Source organism: Pinus tabuliformis, chromosome 9 (assembly GCF_031772625.1).
Source record: "Pinus tabuliformis cultivar Carrire ecotype Pingquan chromosome 9, CPIR1, whole genome shotgun sequence".
Classification (NCBI taxonomy): domain Eukaryota; kingdom Viridiplantae; phylum Streptophyta; class Pinopsida; order Pinales; family Pinaceae; genus Pinus; species Pinus tabuliformis.
Window position 1 is genome coordinate 1,025,270,805 of NC_142307.1, and position 23,900 is coordinate 1,025,294,704.

The window sequence follows — 23,900 nt, forward strand, 5'->3', positions numbered from 1 at the left end:
GAAAACATAGGAAAATGACTCTGAAATTGGAGGTCCAAATTTTTTAATATAGGGGGAGTATGATGCAGAGCATCCATCAACCTTGCCACATGTCTTGGAGATTTTATAAGCTTAAATGTGGATGAATTCAGTTTGAAAAAGGTTACCCACTCCCAATTTTAACTGAAAGTTTACCCTAACACGCTTCTTTTGAATATAACATTAAAACTAATCCAAATTGCTTTAAAGTAGAGAAGAATTTACATTTACATGGTTGTTTTACGCCACACGACATAGTTTCATATTCCCTTTGTCTAACCAAATTGCGTTTCACAAACCAAAATACACAATATAATTTTTTTACCAAAGCACATTTCACTAACCAAAATACAGATTCTAAAATTTTCTTTGCTAGTAAGAGCAGAATGAAGAAACAATAATCTTAGAAAATGTAGCTAAAATCTACTCGGAAAGAGGCTAATTTTCAAATTTAGGTTTTACATTTGTGGGTAAATGACATTTGAAAGCCCACAATGAATACTTGATTTAAAGAATCCCATGACACCTAAAATAGGGTTCAAACAATAATTTCAATTCTAAATATTGTGAATGAGTAACATAATAGGAATTTGCTCAGCCCTTTCAGTAAGAATGAAAAACAATTAAAATTAGCTGAACCTAAAGGGTATTAAGCTATGTTTATACAAAACTCTAAATTTGTTTAAGAACGATAATAAATAATAATTGTGATCATACTAGATGGTATGGATGGGAAAAATGTCATTTGCCCTCGACTTTTGTAGGAGTTTTTGCTACAATGGGTAGGGCGTGCAAATCATTCTTGAATTCTTCACTCAACAGTGCATACTCGAGCTGATGGCATTTAACAAGTCTCTGGACAACCACTAGGCACTTGGCCAAAACATAGGAAACATGAATCAAAGCAACCATAAAGCAACATAAATCCATTTACGAAGGTTACATTTGCTTGGGCTTTACTGGGGGATAAGAGCCATTTATAAGAAGAGGGGGTTCATTTAAACTTCGTGACACCCAAAATAGGGTTTAAACAATATTTTCAATTTAAATATTGTGAATGAGTAATATAATAGGAATTTGCTCGACCCTTTCTGTAAGAAATGAAAAAAATTAAAATCAGTTGAGCCTAAAGGGTATTACTATGTTTGTACAAAACTCCAAACTTGTTTCTGAACTATAATAAAAAATAATTATGATCATACCAGATGGTTTGGATGGGCAAAATGTCATTTTCCCTCGCTTCCGTAGGAGTTTTTGCTACAATGGATAGGGCATGCAAAAAGGTTACATTTGCTTGGGCTTTACCGGGGGATAAGAGCCATTTATAGGAAGAAGGGGTTCATTTAAACCTTGGTCTCTAAACTGCCTGAACTTCATTCTTCACAAATAGAGGTTCATTACAACTAAAATTCTAGGCTTTGTGGGATTTGAAGCTGCAACGAAATCCTTGTTCCCTAACACACTTCTTTTAAATACAACACAAAAGCTTTATTGTTCCAACCAGAAATATATAATAAGGAATGAAAAAAACTTGGAAGTTTACTTACAGAGAGGAAGGTTTCATTTGAAAGAATGGTGGATTCATAGCTTTGAAACCTAACAATCCCTTGCAACAGGCAAACAAATTTAGCTGTTTCTTGGTCTTCTCCAAGAGTTCAAAGTCCCAACTGAATACGAGTAGACACAGACAAAGCAAGTTGTCTTTTTCTTTGTAACTGAATAATACCAAACTCAAGCTCACCATTTTGGAGGGGGGTTATTGTGCTAAGGACATGGGCATTAATGGCACATGCGAACTAGAGATCAATGATTGGTAGTAAAAGTCCATCCCTTAAGTTTTGGAGATCAATGTTTGGTAGTTACACCACACGAACTGTTCATGACCATCTTGGTGGTGATGCAGGCCTGTGCCATGCAAACTAATCTCACGGTCTCGACAATGTTTAAGACGGCCTCAGAGATAGACGACATACAATAATTCAATCGTCTAACACAAGATCAATGGTGCAAAGTGGCAGTGGGAGGGGAGTTCTTCCTAGAGGGAACACCTTACAATGTAAAAATATAGCGCTAGATGAATCATGGAATAAAAATAAACTAAATATATGCCACTTTCATATGTTTTGTGGTTAAGCATGGGTTCACAATCTTGATTTAAAACCATAACATTGTAGCTAAAAAAGAAAAGTGTGTTTTTGTTAAATACTATGAAGAGGTAAAAGATTGTAGATTTCTTTAACCTCATTGTAAAGAAATTATTATTAAAAAATGTTAAGATTGATAAAATTCTCTCAACCTATGAAGTTACTTTAACATTTCTACTATCTTATACTTGCAAACCATTTAAAATTAGTATAAATTTAAATTAATTCAAAATAGATTATACTAACTTCAATAATACTACATATAAACTCAAAAAATTGAAACAACTAATAAATTTAATAATATTATAAATATATGATCACATAAATATATATTAATTTAAAGTAAATCATATAATTTTCACGGGTTTGGAGTATGCTCTAAAATTGTTTTTGCTTAGCTAAGAGTTTGTCTTCCCTGGATGTAAGGAAATAGGTTAATGACCCATGACCCAGAGGCATCTGGCAGGAGTGAAAGCCTACCCTCTTATGAACCACAAGCAGGTAATTCCAAGTGTTGTGGTTTTTCTTGAATAACAATGATGAGCCAACTTTCATTTGAAGAGCTAGTGATGGCTATCCCACTACTAATTTAAAAAATGAATTATAATAGATTTTCCCACCATATTAATAGAAAATAAAAATACTCCCTGTAACCCTTAAAAACTAAAATTAACTGGTTATACTATTGGACTTCAACCAATTTTCATACCATTACATATAACCATGTCATCTAGGCTATAAGGGCCTAATAGTTCTGCTCAAGTGTGAAACCTTCCCTTTTCCATCTTGTGATATCCTCCAAGGGTGCTCTTCATTCTCTCTAAGTTATCCTCTCCCATATCGCTGCCCAACTGAATAGATTGATTATTTACTGTTATAGCATTAAAATCACCAACTAAAAATATTTCTCCCCTAACGCTAAAGTTTGAAATATCTTTTTTTATGGCTGAATAAGGGTCTTCACTATCTAGGTTTTTTTTTGTTTATTTGTAAAGTTTTGAATTTCCAGAACAAAATAACAAACAACTAGCCATATTGTTACCTCCATTTCTATTATTTTCGGCCATATAAACACTTCTCCAATTTTATAATCCCAGTTTCCACATTTCCTTTATCAAGACGGTTATTCCTCCATATCCTTTACCTAATTTAGTTTATTCGTTCTGAACACAGATTTGAAAATATCATGAGGTGCAAAACCTCCGTGCATTTGACCAATCGGTTGAAAACCTAAATTCAATATCTCAAACGAATATGACGTTTCGTTTCATCAAATGACAAGATCATTAAATAATCTGCGCAAATCAAGACGTGTCTGTTTCGAGGATGCTTCACTCTGAAGTTTAGGCTTTAGGAATCATCCGCTATGCTTCACTATCGATAAAAAGGGAAGGAAAAACTTTCAGATCCCAATCATACCCCTCTATTTATTGGGCTTCGAACGCCCTAAAGTCATATCCCCGCAGTGCTTGCTTCGCTATCTATCTATAAAAGGGAGAGAAACTTTCAGAACCAACCCCGCCCCTCTATTTATTGGACTTTGAACACCCTAAATTCACATCCCGCGGATATAAAATATTGTCAGCTGTAGAAAGCAAACGCTCTGAACCACACTCGAGAGGCTTTAAAATAAAAATTGTGCCTTTAAAACTAATGACAACGGCTGCCGACAAGCTATATTCCCCTTCTCCTTTCCGGGAAAGAGTTATATTCTCCTTCCCATTATTGGTAATGACGGGGAATATCGAGTGAAATTATACAACAAAGGGATGCGCCCAACTCCATACTCGTCGCCAAGACATTTGGCACTCGTGAAGCTGTTGTAGCAGTTTCTCTGCTTGGAAGTACACTGCAACACCAATCAGATCTCGCCAAATTCAAGCCGTCCTGGATCTCGCCAACTTGAAGCCGTTCTGAAACTTGAGATAACTCACCATCCGAGAAATTGTCCTCTTCAAAATTAAATACAAACGCAGGGGCTTGAACAAAAAAGGTGCCCCATTCATTCTTTTTTTACAGAAAACCACACAGATTGTTAGTTTCTCGGAGTGGATTTTAGTACTCAAAAGACCCACATTGCAACGCCGTGGTCCAATTGCTTAGAGAAGGCTTGATTGGAGGAACTTTGTATACTAGGTAAGTTGGTTTCTCCTGGACCTACTTCTGAAATTAATAATTTTACTTTATTTTACCTTTTTTTTCAGTTGGGTGGGGAGGTAGTTGCTTGTTTTCTCTGCGAGTAGGGCAATAGCTAGAGGACTTGAGCGTTGGGCAGAGGGACTTCAGGGAAAGAGAAATTCAATCAATAATTCTATCTGAAGGAGATTGGCCATAATGTAAGAGTTCAAGCGAGGAGTTCAGTTATGGAAGGTTCCTGTGGCTTTTGACTTGTATTTACATTAGGCTTGATTGGAAATCGTAAATAGTCTTGATAAAATTTCATATGATTAAATTTGCCCATTGAGATGCTTCTAGAGCAGCTCATAACAAACGGAATCTCAGTGACAGCGAATCAAATGCTGCCTTTAGGATACACTAATAACATCTTGTTTGACCTAATTTGTCGGGAGAAGAATGTTACTGTTGTATGTAGTTGGATTCATTGAAGGTTTTTGTGGAGGTGATTTCTTTTGATTACTTTCCACAGGTGACAATGGCTACCAAGTCACCATTGAAGAACGGTAACGTTGCAAATTCAACCAATGATGCTATTGCTACCTCTGAATTGGATGGAGAAACGCAAGCCCTCAGTTGGTTGCTTGATGCTTTTCCGTCGATGTCCTTGGAGGAAATTGCATCTGCTTATTCTCGGACAAACTGTGATGCCAACAAAACTGCTGAGGTCCTCATGAAGTTGGAAAATAACACTACTACTTCTAGTTTGTGTGGAGAAATTGTTGAAAATGAAAATTTAGTTCTGAGAGAGCTCCCCAAGAAAAAAGATATTTACGGACAGAAAGCCATGAATTCTGGCCATACTTCCAAAATTAGTAACGGGAAGAAGCAGAAAAAGATTTCATTCGCTACGGGCACTATTTCAAGCTTTCTTGGAAGTAGAAATGCAAGGGTCATGCCTTGTCAGAATAAGGCAGAAGGAGCAGTCAATGCATGGAAAGATAAAGGGAAAAACTTAAAGAAAATTCAGCTTGATGGAACCGGTGCACCACGGGACTTGACAGATACGATAGGTATAATGCAACAGAGACATATCGAGGAGTTTTTGAACTCAATGATGGGAGATGGCTTGCAGCTAGACATGGCTACTGTCAAAGATGTGCTAGGTAACTCTTTTTACCTCCTTTCTATTATTTAAAGAATTGTTTTTGTGTTTCAGGCAGGCATCATGTTCAGAGTAAAAATCTTTTCTGTGAAAGTTTAATTATCCATTTATCCAATTTCTCTACAGGCAGTGAAAATATAATCCATACAACAGGGATCCTAAGAATACAGGAAAACATTGTGCCCTAAAATTAAATCCATGGCTTGCCAAGGCAGGAAGAATAACGAAATACAATAACATCCATGCATTTCTAATACATCAATTTAACTATCTACAAGTAATAATATTTCTCCTTGAACCTTCCTTTATACTTTTAAGTTTTTCGGACTTGTGGAAAATGATAATTTGTAGTATGTAATATTCCTAATGAAAATTTACAATGATAAACAAAGCAAATATAGTAAAAACACATACATAAATTTACAGCGCATCAAACAACCAGAAATCACCATAAACTACACTGTGCTGAGCCATATTATTAATATAATTGCTGGAGACAAAGGTAAAATCAGAAAGCATGCAACTGGGCTTGCTCAAGGCAAGCTAACAATATCCAGGTGATGAAATCAGCTGCTTTAACATGCAATATGGCTGCCCCCAACAATATCTGCGTTGTCCCAGTGAAAACTGCAAACTGCACTTCTGGTTGCAAATAATAGCTGCTAGGGCCTCCTCCGGTGCGTAGAGAATTCCGGGAATATAACCCTGGCTCTTCACCATTAACCCACAAAAACCCACGAAGGAATTGGCCAAATGTTGACCTCGAAATTTCGGCCCAAATTTGCCCTAGCTCTTTTAGCTGCTGGCTGAATTGGGACCCTTGTTTGACCCTTCAAATCTGCCCAGAAAATTCTGCCAAATTATTTTTGAGGTCCTTGTTAAAAACCCAGAAAAACCCAGAGAGGGCTTGTTATAGTGATGCTCCAAAATTGACCCCAAATGTTTGGCCCTCCTCCACAAGCATAAAACGTAACCTGCAGCAATTGCTGTGTTTGCTGCTCCTCCAAAGTGCTGGAAAATCTAACAAAATATTTCCCCGGACTCCACCTCAAGTCTTAGCCTCAAAAATCACTTCATGGCTCAACAACCCAGCGTGCCTCCTCCAATAACTGCACAATCCCCGCGCTTCTGCTGCCGAGCCTCTCTACAAACTCGCATTCTCTGTTGCTGGTACGAATCGGAATAGATGGAACTCCCTCCTTGGGCTAGCACTAGAAGTCCACCTAAGCAAGGGTTGAGATTTCCGCTCGGAAACTTCTGCTCAAGTGTGTTATGTCAAAAGACAATTTTCACAAAGATGAATGAATGACCAAAATGAGTGCCTCTTGCTCTTTTTATCAAAGAGCCTCCAAGATGCCCATGTGGGCCCAACTCGACTTTCTCCCACCAACTTCGCTCCAATGAGAGCGTGTTGCCCATGTGGGCTGCAATTCTCTATCAGTGGCCCCCACGTATCACTAGTGGCTCCATTTTCTCCTCCATCTTTTAATGTTTGGGCTCACATTTGATCAATAATATATGTGGGGCCTCTTAACTCACGCTTCCTAAGTGCTAATGCAAATTAATTCAAACTGACCAAAAATTGATATTTCCCTTAGCAATGCTGCTAAGTGGGAATATCACATAGTATCAATTTTTCTAAAGACATGTTTTTTGCGAAGTAACCCAAATATGCCACTTGAATGGTCTCTATAGCATTCACTAATATCCCAAAAACTCTAGGCTCCAGTATGAAAACCATTTACCCATTTTAAGTCAACTATTGCATGCTCTAGCAGGTGACATACAATTACCTTAATCTTGTTTTAGGATGTGGCTAAACACAAATATGATGTGTAACATTGTATTACATGTGGTAAAGAAGGAAATGTCCCCTCTTCCCAATGACATCATTGCTCCAAAATGTTACCTTTCAATTTGAGGGACTTGTCATTTTGAGTTTAGACATAAGATGGACATGCTTGCGACAAGGCACTATATATATCCACAGAAAGTTGTATTGCTAGAAAAATAACGTTTAACAAGGTGGTTTTTCATAGTTGATGGTAGGCATGTGCATGACTATCATGTGTTTGAAGTTAGCCATGGAGTGAAAAAGGATAAAAGTATGCCATGAGGATATTAATAGTTAAATTGAAAGTTGTTTCACTTTCTTTCTAGAAAGTCCAAACATTAGATGAAATGAAAAATCTAAATTGACAATTTTAGCGTCTCATGACAAAGCTCATCTTCAAGTTTAAAAACTATTGGAAAATTAAAAAAGTCAACATCATAAATTTTTTGTTTGCAGTCCTCATACCACAGCACCTTTTGTATATTAGATTATAGTAAATACCGTTAAACTTCTACTATAATCTAGATTTCATACATCAAAAAGCAATATTTGACCTACATAATTGAATGGATCAGAGTTAACAAAAATATCTTCTAAGTTCTACAACTTGAGAGAGCTCAAACAATGTTACAATGTGTAGGGGTTTGATTATGCTCAATCTTGAAAGAGAAGTAAAAAAAAGTGACAAGGACCTGTTGAAGGACTTCTAAGTGTAGAATTTCTATGAAATTATGATCTGCTAATACGAGCAATGTGAAATAAAATTTCTTCTCACATAAACACAAAATTTCTTTACTAGATGCAGTGGAATAGGAACAAAAATAAAACACAGTCACGCAATTCAAGACACAATTTTTTGGATTAGGGAACCCAACTGGGAAAACCCTTTGCTTGATGAGAATTTTATTGATAGCAAAACTAAGCAATTGATCACTTACAATCAATGTTTTTAAAACCGGAACTGGTGACCGGACCGGTCCACCTAATGAACCGGTTCACTGACCGGAACTGGTCTAACCGGGACTGGTTTGGTCTAAACGAACCGGTTTTAAAAAAATACATTAAATAATTAATTTTTAATGAAGCAAAACTATTTTTAAGATGTAAAACCATGATTCCAAGCCAATAGAGACAAAATATGCAAAGTTTGCTCATTTGTATACCATGTAAAGGTGAATATATCAAAATGGCACCGAGTACAATACATATCATCGACAAAATAACAAAATACATAAGAAATGAGGCTCTAAATGGCCTATAAAGTCCAAAAACAATGCTGCAAGCTATGAGGCCATTGGCCTACTACAAGTCTACAGTGTACACATGATCAATCATCAAGTTCATCACCACTACTAGACACAGGATCATCATCAGGAGCTACATAGACATCATCTGGTTCAGAGTCTGAGGATGCCTCAGCCTAATCTGCAACCTCAGTATCAATGCCACCAATGACAATAGAAGTGGACCTAATGGAAGCACGAGTTTGTCGACATGCATGACTAGTGCCTTCCATTGGTTCTTTGCCTTTCCTTGATGCTGCCACTGATCCTAGTTCTGATGCCACCACATAATCTGCATCATCCCCCGCTAAAGCCATGTCAATATCAAAATCAGCCTCAAACACAGGTTCTTCAGTTTCCTCCACGCATTTTGATGTTGGATCAATATCGTCCAACACAATGGGATCTAGAGCAGGAGTTTTGCTCATCATTTGGAGCTCCGATTGCATTTATTGTTTACCCCCAAACCATGAAATCCTGAAAACCATTAAGTCTGCTGAATTTTGAGTGAAATCTAAAATTCTAGTTTCTCCATATGAAATCCAATGAGGTTGAAACCACTCTCAAACATCCTGAGTCATTTCATGGTAATGTTAAAAATTTAAGTAAAAGGATGAAAATGAAAATTAAAGGAAATGTCACTTTTACTTTAAGAATTTAACATTACCATTAATTGCCAACATTGTTAGGGTTGAAACACCCTTAGTTTCCCCCTAAAACCCCTGAAACACAGTGAAAAATATGCCTTTTTAACTTTACGGTGGGCGTGCCTAAAACCGGCCGGTTTTCACCGGTTAGGGCAAAAAATGGCGAAATGGCCTTTCCAACTGGGTTTTTTGGCCGGTTTGGACCGACAGCCTTGCTAACCGGCCGGTTAGACCGGTAACCGGTTTTTAAAAACGGTTTTGAAAACACTTCTTACAATACACTTTCAAAAGAGAATGCAACCTTCTCTCAGCCTTAAACTAGGCTTGAAAACCCCTGCAAGAATATTGATATCTGCTCCTCTATCAATCTTGTGCACAAGCTTCTCTTGCACACTCTTCCTCCCACAAGCTCCACGCATAAACTTGTGCTTTTTATTGCGTGGTCTCACCAACTCGTGCTCACCAAAATAGCAATTAAACTTGTGCCTTGGTTCCTTCTTTTAAAGGCAATTTGAATGGTTAAAATTAGTGAATTTCTAATTCGGGAATTGAACTAGAGTTTTTCTAGTTAACAAAAGGTCAACAAAACTAGTTAAACGGATCCTCTTAAAAATTAGGAGGCTAACTCCACTTAAGCTTTCAGTTCCCAAATTAATTCACACTAGAAAATCAAGAACTTGACTCTCAATTTCAACACGTAAGTTAATTGCCTCATGCACTCCTAATTTTTAAGGAAACTCCTAAATTATAGGAACTTGACCATGGACAAAAAGGAACTCGACTTTGACTCCTTGAATTAAGGCACAATTACAAATCAAGGAATCACTTTTCTCGCTAAATTCAACACTAAGTAATAAGAAATATCATAAATACATTCTAGATGAAATTTTGATTATTCGAGTAAAATGCTAAACAAATAGTTATTATTTTACAAGTAGTTAGAAGTTAGAAGAAACCCAATTTTTCATTACTAGAAAAAGGGTTACATATTTCAAGCCCAATTATACTTTTTGGTTAGATTACACCCAAGTAAAAACTAATAATGCAAGTAGTCTTATAATTTTTTTACTTGATCTTAACTCTCAATTTTCTTAGATCATCAGGTGGCTAGAAGATTTCCTTTGTAACGTTGTCAAATGGAACTTCTTGGGCAAGCTCTGATTTGACAAATTCAACTTATGGGGCTTTATGGCATTATAATAATTATTATAATATATAATGGTTGAAGGAATCTAATTCCTCCATGATCACTTGTTGGTCGGAGCTTGCATAATGCATAACAAATAAAAGAAGATTGGTGGTTTTCTCGCTTTATGGGTTTCCACATAAAAATCAATGTCTCATTATGATGTCTAAGGTGTTGTTATGTGATTTCTGAGTTGCTTACATGGTTGATTGGTAAATGAACTAGGATATTGTATATTGGTAATAATTGTTTAAATTGTTCATAACACTGATTCACCCCCCCTCCTCAATATTATCTTGGTTTCCAACAATTGGCTTGCTAAAATTGCTTCAAAGGCTAATGACTGACTTGATTGGGAGGATATTGACCCTTTCTTGGAGTAAATCACACTTGATGCTTGATAATTAGCCCTTGGGGGCTCCAAATTTGCACACTAAGCTCCAACGTTTCAATATTAGCCTCATATTCTTCCTTTACTCCATCAAAATAGCCCTGCAGATGATGTCATGCTACGTGTGGTACAAGTGCTTGAAGATGCCACCTTGGCTAGAGCGTTGAGCTGAATGACTTGTAGAAATCACCTGCTTGGCACATCTTCCTTGTCCACTTCATCGCTGAGCTCCAAATTATGTTGCTTGCAATGCCACATGGAAAGCCCCTTTGCCCCAAAATTGGGTCCACTGCTATAACTAGAGTTTCGCGAGGGTGTTCCTGATTGCTTCGAAAGACAAATGGTTCATCTAGGCATAGAGAATCAAATGGACACCTTCTGTGCCTCAAAACCTGTAGCATGATGCCTTGGGAGAGGCAAATGCATTGGAAACTGTGAGATTATCAAGATACAAAGCCAAGGCCAAAGGAGAGGACACATGGCACATGTGGGGTAGGGGGTGCACCGGGATTAGAAGGGATAACATTTCCATGACTGTTTCAAATTATGTTAGGCTTCAAAATCTTATGAATAACGGGCTTATCAGAAATGACCGCTGGACAATGGCAATTTGTGGCCAACACAGAACAACGAGGACCCTCGGTCAAAGCCTGCTGACCGTTGGCCCATGGAGACTGCACATGGACACAAATTGGCAATCGGAAGCTTGGATCCAAAAAGAGAGGCAGTTTCTAATACGCGATTAGCGCATCGCGTATCGCAAGGCAAAACCCTCAATAAAGGAAAGCCCTGAGCGTTCGGTCACGAAGAAAACAGGAAACCGTCAGAAGGCAGGTCCCGCGCCCAAAACCGGTAAGATATCGCGTGCACTTCTAGCGGTAAACGGGTTTGGCCAAGTTCAGCGCGATGCCACACACCGGGTGGCACGCGTCCAGCGGATGAGAGAGAAAACCGCTTACATCGCGTGAGTAACGGTTGAGCAACTTACCCGCGCGATATAGACGGAGACCGTAGGATCTGGAGGCTCCAGATCAACGGTGGAGAATCAACCTGATGGAAGACCGGATTTGACGGGGGAATAGACTGAGGTGCATGAGATTTGAGGTCCGACATGACCGTTGAGCTGGCAGAGGAACCAGTTTCGCGGGCGATCTTGGAGCAACGAAAATAACGACCGTTCAAAGAGAACTAACACTCAGTTCGTGGGGAAACAGGTGGCCATCTCTCTGGGAAGCGTTACACAGCGATGATGACGCAGAGCAAGGGAATTCCAATGGATAGAGGCAGGCGATCCAGAGAGCCAGGAAGCAGAACAAACAATCAAGGAGCAGATCGGCTTTAAGCCACGAACAAACAGAGAACAGAGGGGGGGCAGAAGTAGAGAAGGAAGTGAATTGCAGAGAGTAGAGAAGCCGAGTTGACCTGCAGAGCGAAGGCAGCATCGAGTAGACAGAACAGAGAGAGTCCGGAGTTTGTGAACTCCAGAGAAGGCTTCAAAGGTTCAAGCAACTCCTTTGTGTAGTCCTGTTAGGTATTGAGTACCAAATTGGATTCATACCACTGAGACCAGTTGAGGTCGAGATTCAGTAAGGGGAGTCTGTGCACTCGAGAGACTTGGCGGATTCAAGTACAATCCTATTGATCATTCTCTGTTAAGTGAGACTCAAATTGAGCTCTTTACTGTAAAATCTCTGCTTTAAGACACAATAGAAAGGCCACCATTGAAGGCTGGACTAGGAGATGTAGCCCAGGAGGATTGGGTGAACTCCTTATTAAATTTGTTGTGTTCTTGTATTTGCTTACTGTGTTCCTCTTACTGTTTCAAGTATGATCCGTTACTTAAAATAACATAGGCACACCCTAGCACATGGGTCTGTAATACCTTCATTAATTAACTGAGATCATTCATGAGTGATTTTCAAATCAAGTGGTATCGGAGCTCCCAGGTTGTTTAAGGTTAGACAACCTTGTGCTGGATTTTGTTATTGAATGCTAACTAAATTAGGACAAGGAGAGTTGGTCGAAACTAACTCAGAGATTGGAAGAGTCTATCCTCAGAAGAAAATGTCAGAAGAATGTCCCTTGGGACCAGATCCCCAATTTATAGATAGTTTCCTGGCCATGAGGTCCATGGTAGAGGAAATGTATAAGGACTTTAGGGAACATAAAGATGAATATTCATTAGGCTCCAAACAAGATAAAGGAGAAGAAGAATCTCTCCTCCATGACCACTCAAAAGGCAAAGGGAAAGAAGAAAGCTTTCTCACACCTCCTAATAGCCCTGAACATAAAAAGAAGACATCTTTGATTAAATTAGATGTTAAATTTGATTTACCAATATATGATGGAGAGCTGAATGGAGAGACGCTGGATAATTGGATTAGACAAATTGATGTTTATTGCAGAGTGCAGAGTATCGACTCAGACAAGAGTAAGATTCAGCTGGCCAGCCTATGCCTCGGAGGCACTGCCTTGGTATGGTGGGAAGGCATGACCCAAGCTGACATGAAGAAACATGGTAAGATTCTTTCTGTCTGGAGTGAATTTGTTTCTGCAATCAAAAAACAATTCTATTTACTAGCTTACATGCAACAAGCCATGATGAGCTGGCAAAATCTTCGCCAGTTGAAAGGGAAAGGTGTACAAGGTTACACTCAAGAATTTAGGAAGAGAGCTTTGATTCTAGGAATTTCATTAGACTCATCTGAGACTCCGTTGAAGTACATAGGGGGTCTACACAGCTACATGAGGCACATTATCCTTTTGTTTAATCCCACTAGTATAGATGAGGTATCTGTTCAAGCTACGCATCTAGAAGTTAGAGGAAAGAATGGGAACCTAGAGGTTGGAGGATCATCCAAGCCCATTGAAAGCAAGAATAAGGAAAAAAGAAAACAGAAATGGAAAGAAAGGTAGGTCAATACTGCACAAAAGACAAAATCTTCATGCACTCACTGTAAAAAGGATGGGCATGATGATGCGCATTGTTGGATTCTGCATCCGGAGTTGAGACCTAAGAAGTTCGAGGGCAAGAAGAAGAAGACTGTTGCAACTATTCAGAAAGATTTGGGGTCAGATTCAGGAGATGAAACAACCATTACAGCCACAGGTATGAAAGGTAAAAATTCTGAAGCATCTACTAGTAATTCTGCACAATCTGTTAATGATGAAGAAAATGAGAGAGAAAGACATGAGCTTTTCCATATTCAGGTTATTTCCAAACATCAAAAGATTGATACTTTGTTTGATAGTGGCTCACAAGTAAATTTAATTCCTGAAGCAATTGTAAAGAAGTTGGGATTACTGACTACACCTCACAAGAAACCATACCCATTAGGTTGGTTAAGTGATAAAGCACAACTACGAGTGACTAGACAATGTAAACTTAAGTTTTCTTTTGGGTCAGCATTTGTAAATGAGGTTGAGTTAGATATAATTCCTCTAGATATATGTGGAATTGTTTTAGGAAGTCTTTACTTGTACGATAGAAAAGCTATTTTCTATAGAGCTGAGAACAAGTATCTACTCGTTAAAGATGGAATCGAATACTTTGTAAGAGCTCATAAGCTCAAGAATAATTATACTCTCATAAACTCAGGGTAGATGAAATGAATTGTAAATTCATGCAAACAATTTTTACTGATGGTTGTAAAGGAAAAGAAACTTGATAAAACCAATGTATTTGAGAGCTGTGATGCTAAACAGTAAGCTGATTTAGAAAAAGTTGTTTTAGAGTATGATATCTTGTTTCAAGAACCTAAAGGTTTGCGACCCAAAAAGGAAATAGTGCATGATTTTAATTTGCAGCAAGATGCTCCATTGCCTAACATCGGAATGTACAGGTTGTCCGCTTTAGAGAATTCAGAAATCAAGATGCAGGTGCATGAGTTGCTTGAAAAGGGGTTCATCAGACCTAGCATATCACCATGTGGGTCTCCAATTGTTTTGGTGAGAAAGAAAGATGGCTCGTGGAGAATGTGCATCGATTACCGAGCACTGAATAAGATAACGATAAAAAATCGTTATCCCCTTCCTCGCATAGATGATTTATTAGATCAACTAAAAGAAGCTGTTTATTTTTCCAAGTTAGACTTGCATAGTGGGTATCACCAGGTCAGAGTTGCAAAACAAGATGCATGGAGGATTGCTTTCAAAGCAAAGCAGGGATTGTATGAGTGGCTGGTTATGCCTTTTGGCTTAACTAATGCTCCTGCTACTTTCATGAGAATAATGGATGATGTACTCAAACCTTTTATTGATGATTTTGTTATTGTATATCTGGATGACATTCTTATATTTAGCAAAACGTGGGAAGAACATTTAAAGCATGTTAAGCAGACACTAGATGTTTTGAAAAGAGAAAAACTTTATGTTAAACTCTCAAAATGTGAATTTGGCAAAACATCTTTGAATTATTTGGGACATATAGTAGGGGGTGGTGAATTGAAGATAGATCCCTCTAAGGTGGCAGTCATTATAAATTGGCCTAAACCCAAATCTACTACAGAAGTCAAAAGCTTCTTAAGAGCAACACAATATTGGAGAAAGTTCATTTCTAACTTTTCTTCAATTGCAACTCCCTTACATGCTTTAATACGATTGAACAAGGTGTTTTAGTGGGGAGGCAAACAACAGAAAGCCTTCGACACCTTGAAAGAAAAGATTAGTACAGCGCTAGTACTAGCACTGCCCGATCTTCAAAGACCATTTGAGATCCAAACAGATGCCAGTGACTATGCCATGGGGGCAGTGTTGATACAACACGGTAAACCCATATGTTATCATTCTGAGACATTTAATTCTGCAGTAGTTAGCTATCCAACATATGATAAAGAATTGTATGCATTAGTACAGAGTGTGAAAAAGTGGAAACATTATTTAATGGGCAAAGAGACAATTATCCACACTAATCATCAACCACTTCAATATCTACACTCCCAAACTAAATTGTAACAATTAAGACACTATAGGTGGATGGGTTTTCTACAACAGTTTCATTTAGTCATCAGATATAAAAAGGGCATACACAATAAAGTTGCAGATATGTTATCTAGACCTATTATAAATGCATCCACTATACTTAAGCATAATTCAGTACTGCATGAGAGCTACATTGAACAATATGCTCAAGATATAGATTTCAAAGATGTATATGCAACTTTAAGTCAAGGCAAACGAGTAGAGGAATTGGATTATCATGTCAAGGACCGACTCTTGTATCATTGTGGGAAGCTATGCATTCCACAAACTGAAAGAGTAAAGATAATTCGAGAAGCACACACTTCTCTAATATCAGGTCACTTTGGGGTAAGTAAAACGGTTGCAGAGCTGCAGAGATTTTGTTATTGGCCAAAAATGAATGAGACAGTTTCTAGACATGTAATAGGATGTACCATGTGTGCTAAAAGCAAGCCCAACAATAGAAAACTAGGCTTGTACACTCCACTGCCAGTTCCTTCTCATCCTTGGGAAAGTATTTCCATGGACTTTGTTGGAGGACTGCCGAAATCTAGGAAAGGTCATGACTATTTATATGTTGTGGATAGGTTCAGCAAAATGTGTATTTTGATACCTTGTAACAAACAGATTACAGCTGAACAAATCGCAAAGTTGTTCTTTCAGCATGTATGGGTTCATTTTGGATTATCCACTTCCATTGTATTTGATCGAGACACCCGATTTGTTGGGAAGTTTTGGTCGAGTTTGTGGGAACTGATGGACACCAAACTGAAGAAAAGCACAGCCTTTCATCCACAAACAGATGGCCAGACAGAAGTGGTCAATAGGACAGTGATCTAGTTGCTTAGAGGCTATTGCAGCAAGCATCCCAAACTTTGGGATGAACATTTGTGTTATGTGCAGCATGCTTACAACCGAGCAAAACATTCTTCTACACAGAGATCTCCTTTTGAGACCTGTTTTGGTTTCACACCAAGGTCTCCCTTGGATTTTGTCTTTGGTAAAGACATAGCAGTTGATGGACACAGTGATGTGGACAAGGCAACCAAGTTCATTGAACAAATCCAAGAGATTCACCAGGCAGTACAGGAACAACTGGAAAAGAGCCAAGCCAAATACAAGGCAAGGCATGACAAGCATCGGATGGAGCATAATTTCCAAGTTGGTGATTAAGTCTGGCTATATATCAGCAAGGACAAATGCAAGGTGAAGGTAAAAAGCTAAAGCCGATAAGGTATGGACCTTTCAAGATACTTGAGAAAATTGGTGAGAATGCTTTTCGCCTTGTTTTACCAGCGTACATGCACATCTACTCAGTGGTTAATGCAGGCAGCGTGAGACTATTTGAACCTTCATTAATTGAAGATCCCGAAGAGCAGAGTCAATTGCCTTCTATTGATGATCTGTTACCTGAATATCTCAACGAATTGCAAGAAGACAAAGTTCTGGACAGGAAGGTGAGGATGACGCGCAGGGGAGATGTTGAGTACCTCAGGGTTGGACTCAAGGGTTCAAAGCCAAGCAATGCAAAATGGATAGAGATTGGACAAGTGAGACAATGATATCCTCACTTAGTCGATGCTTGAAAACCAACTTTTGGTGTTCCAAAAGCTTTTTCAGTGGGAAGGCCGTAATCCGAATCGGATCCTTAAACATTTCCATGACTGTTTCAAATCATGTCAGGCTTCAAAATCTTATGAATAACGAGCTTATCAGAAATGACCCCTAGACAATGGCAATTTGTGGCCAGCATGGAACAACGAGGACCCTCGGTCAAAGCGCGTTGACCGTTGGCCAACGGAGACTGCGCATGGACGCAAATTGGCAATCGGAAGCCCGAATCCAAAAACAGAGGCAGTTTTTGATACGCGATAATCGCGTATTGCAGGGCAAAACCCTCAGTAAAGGAAAGCCTTGAGCGCTCGGTAACGAGGAAAACAAGAAACCGTGCGGAAACCGTCAGAAGGCGGGTCCCACGCCCAAAACCGGCAGGATATGGCGTGCACTTCGAGCGGTAAGTGGGTTTGGCCGAGTTCAGCGCGATGCCACACACCGGGTGACACGCGTCCAGCGGATGAGAGAGAAAACCACTTACATCGCGTGAGTAACGGTCGAGCAACTTACTCGCGCGATATAGACGGAGATCGTAGGATCTGGAGGCTCCAGATCAACGACGGAGAATCAACCTGATGGAAGACCGGATTTGACGGGGGAATAGACTGAGGTGCATGAGATTTGAGGTTCGACATGACTGCTGAGCTGGCAAAGGAACCAGTTTTGGGGGCGATCTTGGAGCAACGGAAATAACGACCGTTCAAAGAGAATTGACACTTGGTTCGTGGGGAAACAGGTGGCCACCTCTCTGGGAAGTGTTACACAGCGATGATGACACAAAGCAGGGGAATTCCAATGGACAGAGGCAGGCGATCCCGAGAGCCGGGAAGTGGAAACAAACAGTCAGGGAGTAGATCGACTTTAAGCCACGAACAAACAGAGAACAAAGGGGGGACAAAAGTAGAGAAGGAAGTGAATTGCAGAGAGCAGAGAAGCCGAGCTGACCCGCAGAGCGAAGGCAGCATCGAGCAGACAGAACAGAGAGAGTTCGAGAGTCTGTGAACTCCAGAGAAGGCTTGAAAGGTTCAAGCAACCTCTCCGTGTAGTCCTGTCAGGTATTGAGTACCAAATTGGACTCATACCACTGAGACCAGTTGAGGTCGAGATTCAGTAAGGGGAGTTTGTGCACTCCAGAGACTTGGGGGATCCAAGTACAATCCTACTGATCATTCTCTGTTAAGTGAGACTCAAATTGAGCTCCTTATTGTAAAATCTTTGCTTTAAGACATAATAGAAAGGCCACCACTGAAGGCTGGACTAGGAGATGTGGCCCAGGAGGATTGGGTGAACTCCTTATTAAATTTGTTGTGCTTTTGTATTTGCTTACTGTATTCCTCTCATTGTTTCAAGTGCCTGTGTATTTCACAATCTTATCGATTCATTGCTTAAAATAACATAGGCACACCCCAACACATGGGTCTGTAGTGCCTTCATTAATTAACTGAGATCATTCATGAGTGATTTTCAGATCAAGTGGTATCTGAAAATCACCACTTGATTTGAAAATCGCTCATGAATGTTATCAGTTAATTAATGAAGGTATTACAAACCCAAGTGGTATCAGAGCTCTTAGGTTGTTTGAGGTTAGACAAGCTTGTGCTGGATTTTGTTGTTGAATGCTAACTAGATCAAAGCTTAAATTAGGGGAAGAAGAGTTGGTCGAAACTAACCCGGAGATTGGAAGAGTCTATCCTCAGAAGAAAATGTCAGAAGAAAGTCCCTTGGGACCAGATCCCCAATTTATAGATAGTTTCCTGGCCATGAGGTCCATGGTAGAGGAAATGTATAAGGACTTTAGGAAACATAAAGATGAAGATTCATCAGGCTCCAAACAAGATAAAGGAGAAGAAGAATCTCTCCTCCATGACCACTCAAAAGGCAAAGGGAAAGAAGAAAGCTTTCTCACACCTCCTAATAGCCCTGAACATAAAAAGAAGACATATTTGATTAAATTAGATGTTAAATTTGATTTACCAATATATGATGGAGAGCTGAATGTAGAGAAGCTGGATAATTGGATCAGACAAATTGATGTTTATTGCAGAGTGCAGAGTATCGACTCAGACAAGAGTAAGATTCAGCTGGCCAGCCTACGGCCTTGGTATGGTGGGAAGGCAGGACCCAAGCTGACATGAAGAAACATGGTAAGATTCTTTCTGTCTGGAGTGAATTTGTTTCTGCAATCAAAAAATAGTTCTATCCACTAGCTTACATGCAGCAAGCCATGATGAGCTGGCAAACTCTTTGCCAGTTGAAAGGGCAAAGTGTACAGGGTTACACTCAAGAATTTAGGAAGAGAGCTTTGATTCTAGGAATTTCATTAGACACAATGTTCCTATAATCCATGGTTCCTAGCAATGCTTATTCTAGGATACTCGCAAACCATCCCAGGATATAAGAATATCCATCAAGGTAGGGTGTTACTACCCTCTAAGGGGAAGTCAACAATGCCATAGAGGTAGACATATCATGAAAAAACAATACTAGAAATAGCCATGGCCGTCCACACCAACAGGGATCTAAGAGTCACTTTTACAAACAACACACATCCACATAGCTTTACAGGGCTATAGGGCACATCCTCTGGGCTTATAAGGCATGACCAAGAAGTTTTGGAGTACCCTTGCTGAAAGAGGGGCAACAAGCCCCATATTGTTCCCATGGTGAACAATGGGTGTTATCTTATGCCATTGACCCTCTACCCTTAGGACTGACTAACAATGTAACATCCTTGTCTATGTGTGTATATCCATATCTATGTATTTGTTCATTAACTCAATGTAATATTCATATTGGTGGTTGTTGAGTATGAGCTACATGCAAGATATCATGATTGCTACATTAAACCTTTCTCATTAGTTTATAGATTCAAGTCGTCTTGAAACTATTTCTTAACCTTTCGAAGTTCCTTTTGACAAGCCCGTGATAATCAAGTCATATTCATAATATGATTTACCCTTGAAGGTCATATTCTCAGAGTTCACCATGTGATTTTCAAGATGCTCAGGAAACCTCCAAAATTTCCTTTGGCAATACTTTAGCTATGTCTAACTCAATATATATTAGGTGAGTGGCAAAGTTCCTATTCTTTTGACTTGTTTGAGATGGAAAGAAATTTCTTGATAGAGCTGCCATTACTTTCAAAAGTACTTAGATGTGAAGGAGTAGCTTTGACAATTTAAACAAGGCATGCTGGCACACAAGATAGTATTGGTTGGATTAAAATTTGGAACCCTTGTTTCATGGACAAACTTACTCTCCTTCATAGTCCAACACTTTGCCTCTGCTATTTGCAGCACCAAGTCCTCTGATGATTAAAATATTGCAGTAGAAGATTAAGAGATTAGATTCCTAAAATTCCCAAGGGTTTCTCTGAAAAATTGTTCATGGTTGGGTTGAGAACGATTTAATTGTAAATTAATAGCTAAGACTGAAAATAAATATAGTTTTTTTGAAGGGAATTAGAAATTGCCTTTGGGGAAAGAATTTACAACTTTATATTAACTTTGCACACAAAAGGATTTGAAACCAAAAGAAACACCAAGGCTTTTGAAAGTAGTATTCATGATATTCCTTTAGAGGAGGCATCCTTAAAAGAGTAGATGAATGTTGATGGCTGTCTTTTTCAAATGGTTGGGGCTGCACCAAACTAACTGAAGCAAATGTTACCCAAACCAAAAGAAAATGATGTATCTTCATAATAAGTCTTCTTTATTGGTTCTTGTTTAATATTACTATTGAAAGTGATCTCATAGACTTTTGAGGGATAATTTGCACTGAAAAATTCCTCCTTCAAGGAAACTAGTTAAGGTTTTCAATGACCAAGAGCCACTTCACAGCTCTCCTTTGACATACAAGAAGCAACTTATGGTTTTGAACTATGTTACAAATGACATTAAATAGGAAAAGTTTGCTTAATTGCTGAGTGTTTCTTGTGTGGCTTTTTTTATACTTATTTCATTTTTTAATTTTCTTTGTCATAAATAATTTGCTTACATTCATTCAAACTGTGGAACATTTGACTTGTAGTTTTTTCCCCTCTTCTTTATTTTTATTTTTTATTTTATTTTTTTATCACGTGAAATACACATCTTGGGGAAACTTGCTGGGCACCTCCCTTCAATTTGAGGCTGTTGCCTAGGGTAAACTGGATTTTGTAGAAGCTCAAGGATTTGTCAATGCTGTTACAACAATTTACTCATTAAGAGCTCAACACGTTAGTTGCAGGAAATTGAACCTGGATGGGGAGGATAACACTCCTCATAACCACCTGGGCTAGATCCAATTGACTTGTAGTTTCTAGTTGTGGAAAGTCCTTTGCATTATATTCTTAGTTGTCTAAACAATCAATTGCATAAGTGCATTGCAAAGTTGGAAACTGCCTTTGTCTGTTCCCTTTTTTGTAGTGTCATGCATTGGTTTTGTTGAGTGTTCTTCACTTGTATATTTTGTTATAGATAAAACTGTTGATGTAAGTGTAATGAATAACTAAGACATATTAGCAGTGTAATTGGCAACAAGTTCAATGGGCAATTATGCAAGTGCAAAGTGCGTCACCTTTGAAATTTTTTGCTTGTAATTTATATATAAAGTCTTCAAACATTCTTATGAATTTAAATGGCAGGAGTAGATAACAAATGTCGTTTCTTCTTTGCAGGTGAGTGTGGGTATGATGTTCAAAAGGTACAGTAACCAACTCTTAGAATGGTGGATTTTCTTCACACCTCTAACCATTCCATTTCTTGATCTTTTTCTATTCATGACTCATTATATTCAATTTGATAATTGCCAATATAGAGAAAAACAAATTCTAGATGGAGTAACGTAATTTTCATCATTTGACATATTTTTTGCAATATTTGAGTCTATTACTTAGAAGGATGAGAAAATATTGACGAATGAGTGTTACTAAGGGTCACATATGATTCACTTAAAATATGACAAATCATGGTTATGGGTCAACTTAATGGAATGTCAATGATCCACTAGATGAAGTTCATTTCATATATATATATATATATATGATAAAAATTTAAATTACATCTAACAATTTAGTGCATCTTTCGAAGTGTTTTATTTTGAGTCTTGAGTTTTGAATTTATTGATGTTAATTTCTACAATCTAAAGCATGTGCTAATGTGGATGTTAGTGAGTTAAATCAGATAAAGCCTGTTGATTTTGTATGACTTGATATGCAACCAACCAAGAATATTTGGAAAAAAATGTGGAGATTATGTTAATAGCATGTTAAATTGTTAGATTATATGAAAGGTAGTTGTATGGTTGATTTTTGAGACTTTGTTCACCTTACAACCATATTTAGTTTATGAACTTTTTAAAATATTTATAGTATATCTCTGAGAAGTACAGGTCATTAGCATTCTTCCCATCCTTTGCAGAAGTTTTATGCCTTGTGTGCGATTTTTGGGCTAATCCTTTACGTGCAATTTCCTTTTTCATAACTAATGTAATACTCATGGTATTATTTGTATTATTTATTTTGTGCAGTTGTGTAGGTATGTGATGTGTAATTTCCTTCCTTGTATTTTCCAGTCCTAATAATATTTCAACTTGAGCAGTCCTCCCTAAACCACATATTTATCGTTGCCTATTTATGATCAATATGGACTTTGCTTGTAAATTTAATGGTGATGGTGTATGTGGTTGAGAGATTATGGGTATAGGAGGATATTAGGTTTCACTGAGAATATATTATGTAAAAGAGATGGATGGTTCAATTGGAAGCTTTCTATAAAGAGTTGTGGTCGAATGCTAACAAAGACATTTTTGAAGATTCATGTCCATCATGAGGAAGATGAATATGTAATCATATGGGAAATTATTGACAAAACTCTAATTGTTAATGCCACTTTCTTGTTACTTCCAATAGATCGTTGATCAATATGATTTTTTTCTCTCGAATAACCGTGCACAAGAAACCCCTTGAGACTTCATTGTCACTGATGGGTGGTAACCTTGGTATCTAAAGCCAGGTCTCCTCCAGCAAAAGCGCCCCCTGGTCTCACCCTCTAACCATCTCTGTCCTGTCTGCTCCTTTTCAGGAGATCTGGTGCCTTGATCCGATCGACTTTCCCCATAAGATGTAGATGGTTGCACCCCCACAGCCTGCACATCTCTAATGTCTCTATTGTAAGGGTGAGGATGGGTTTGCTTTGTCACCCTGCTCAACTGGGCCAACCTCTCATCGTCTCAATGAATTCTACCTCCGAATTTCCTCCTATTGGGTTTCCCTTGAGCCATGGGTTTGTCTTCGTCACTCATATATAAAGCTTCCATGATCTTCTGGCTAGTTTTCCCACAGTTGGGCCAAGATCATGCTCTGATACCACTGTAATGTTCCAAACTAGGAAAAATAGTGCTATGCAAAGCAAACAATAAAAACAACACCATAAAATTGAAACATTCAGTGCACACCCATAAAAAGTCCAGGAATAACCAACAGTTGAGCCATTTTATTATAGTCTGGGAGAAAAGTACAATAATGTGGAAGTGGTGCACCTGGGCTTGCCTCAATGGCAAGCAT

The 23,900-nt window shown here is 38.5% G+C and overlaps 1 protein-coding gene across 2 annotated transcripts in view; it reads left to right on the forward strand.

Annotated features, from left to right (window-relative positions):
* Positions 1-3,473: 3,473 nt before the first annotated feature.
* The window catches only part of LOC149152198 (smr (Small MutS Related) domain-containing protein), a 254,098-nt gene continuing 233,671 nt past the window's right edge, over positions 3,474-23,900 (forward strand). The window contains exons 1-3 of one of the 2 annotated variants that reach the window (XM_089442988.1): positions 3,474-4,298; positions 4,810-5,443; positions 22,014-22,039. In XM_089442988.1, the coding sequence (XP_089299114.1) occupies positions 4,816-5,443; positions 22,014-22,039 (654 nt within the window). In that variant the 5' untranslated portion in view covers positions 3,474-4,298; positions 4,810-4,815. The remainder of the gene's footprint in view (positions 4,299-4,809; positions 5,444-22,013; positions 22,040-23,900) is intronic. The other variant, XM_089442987.1, reaches the window with a different exon arrangement.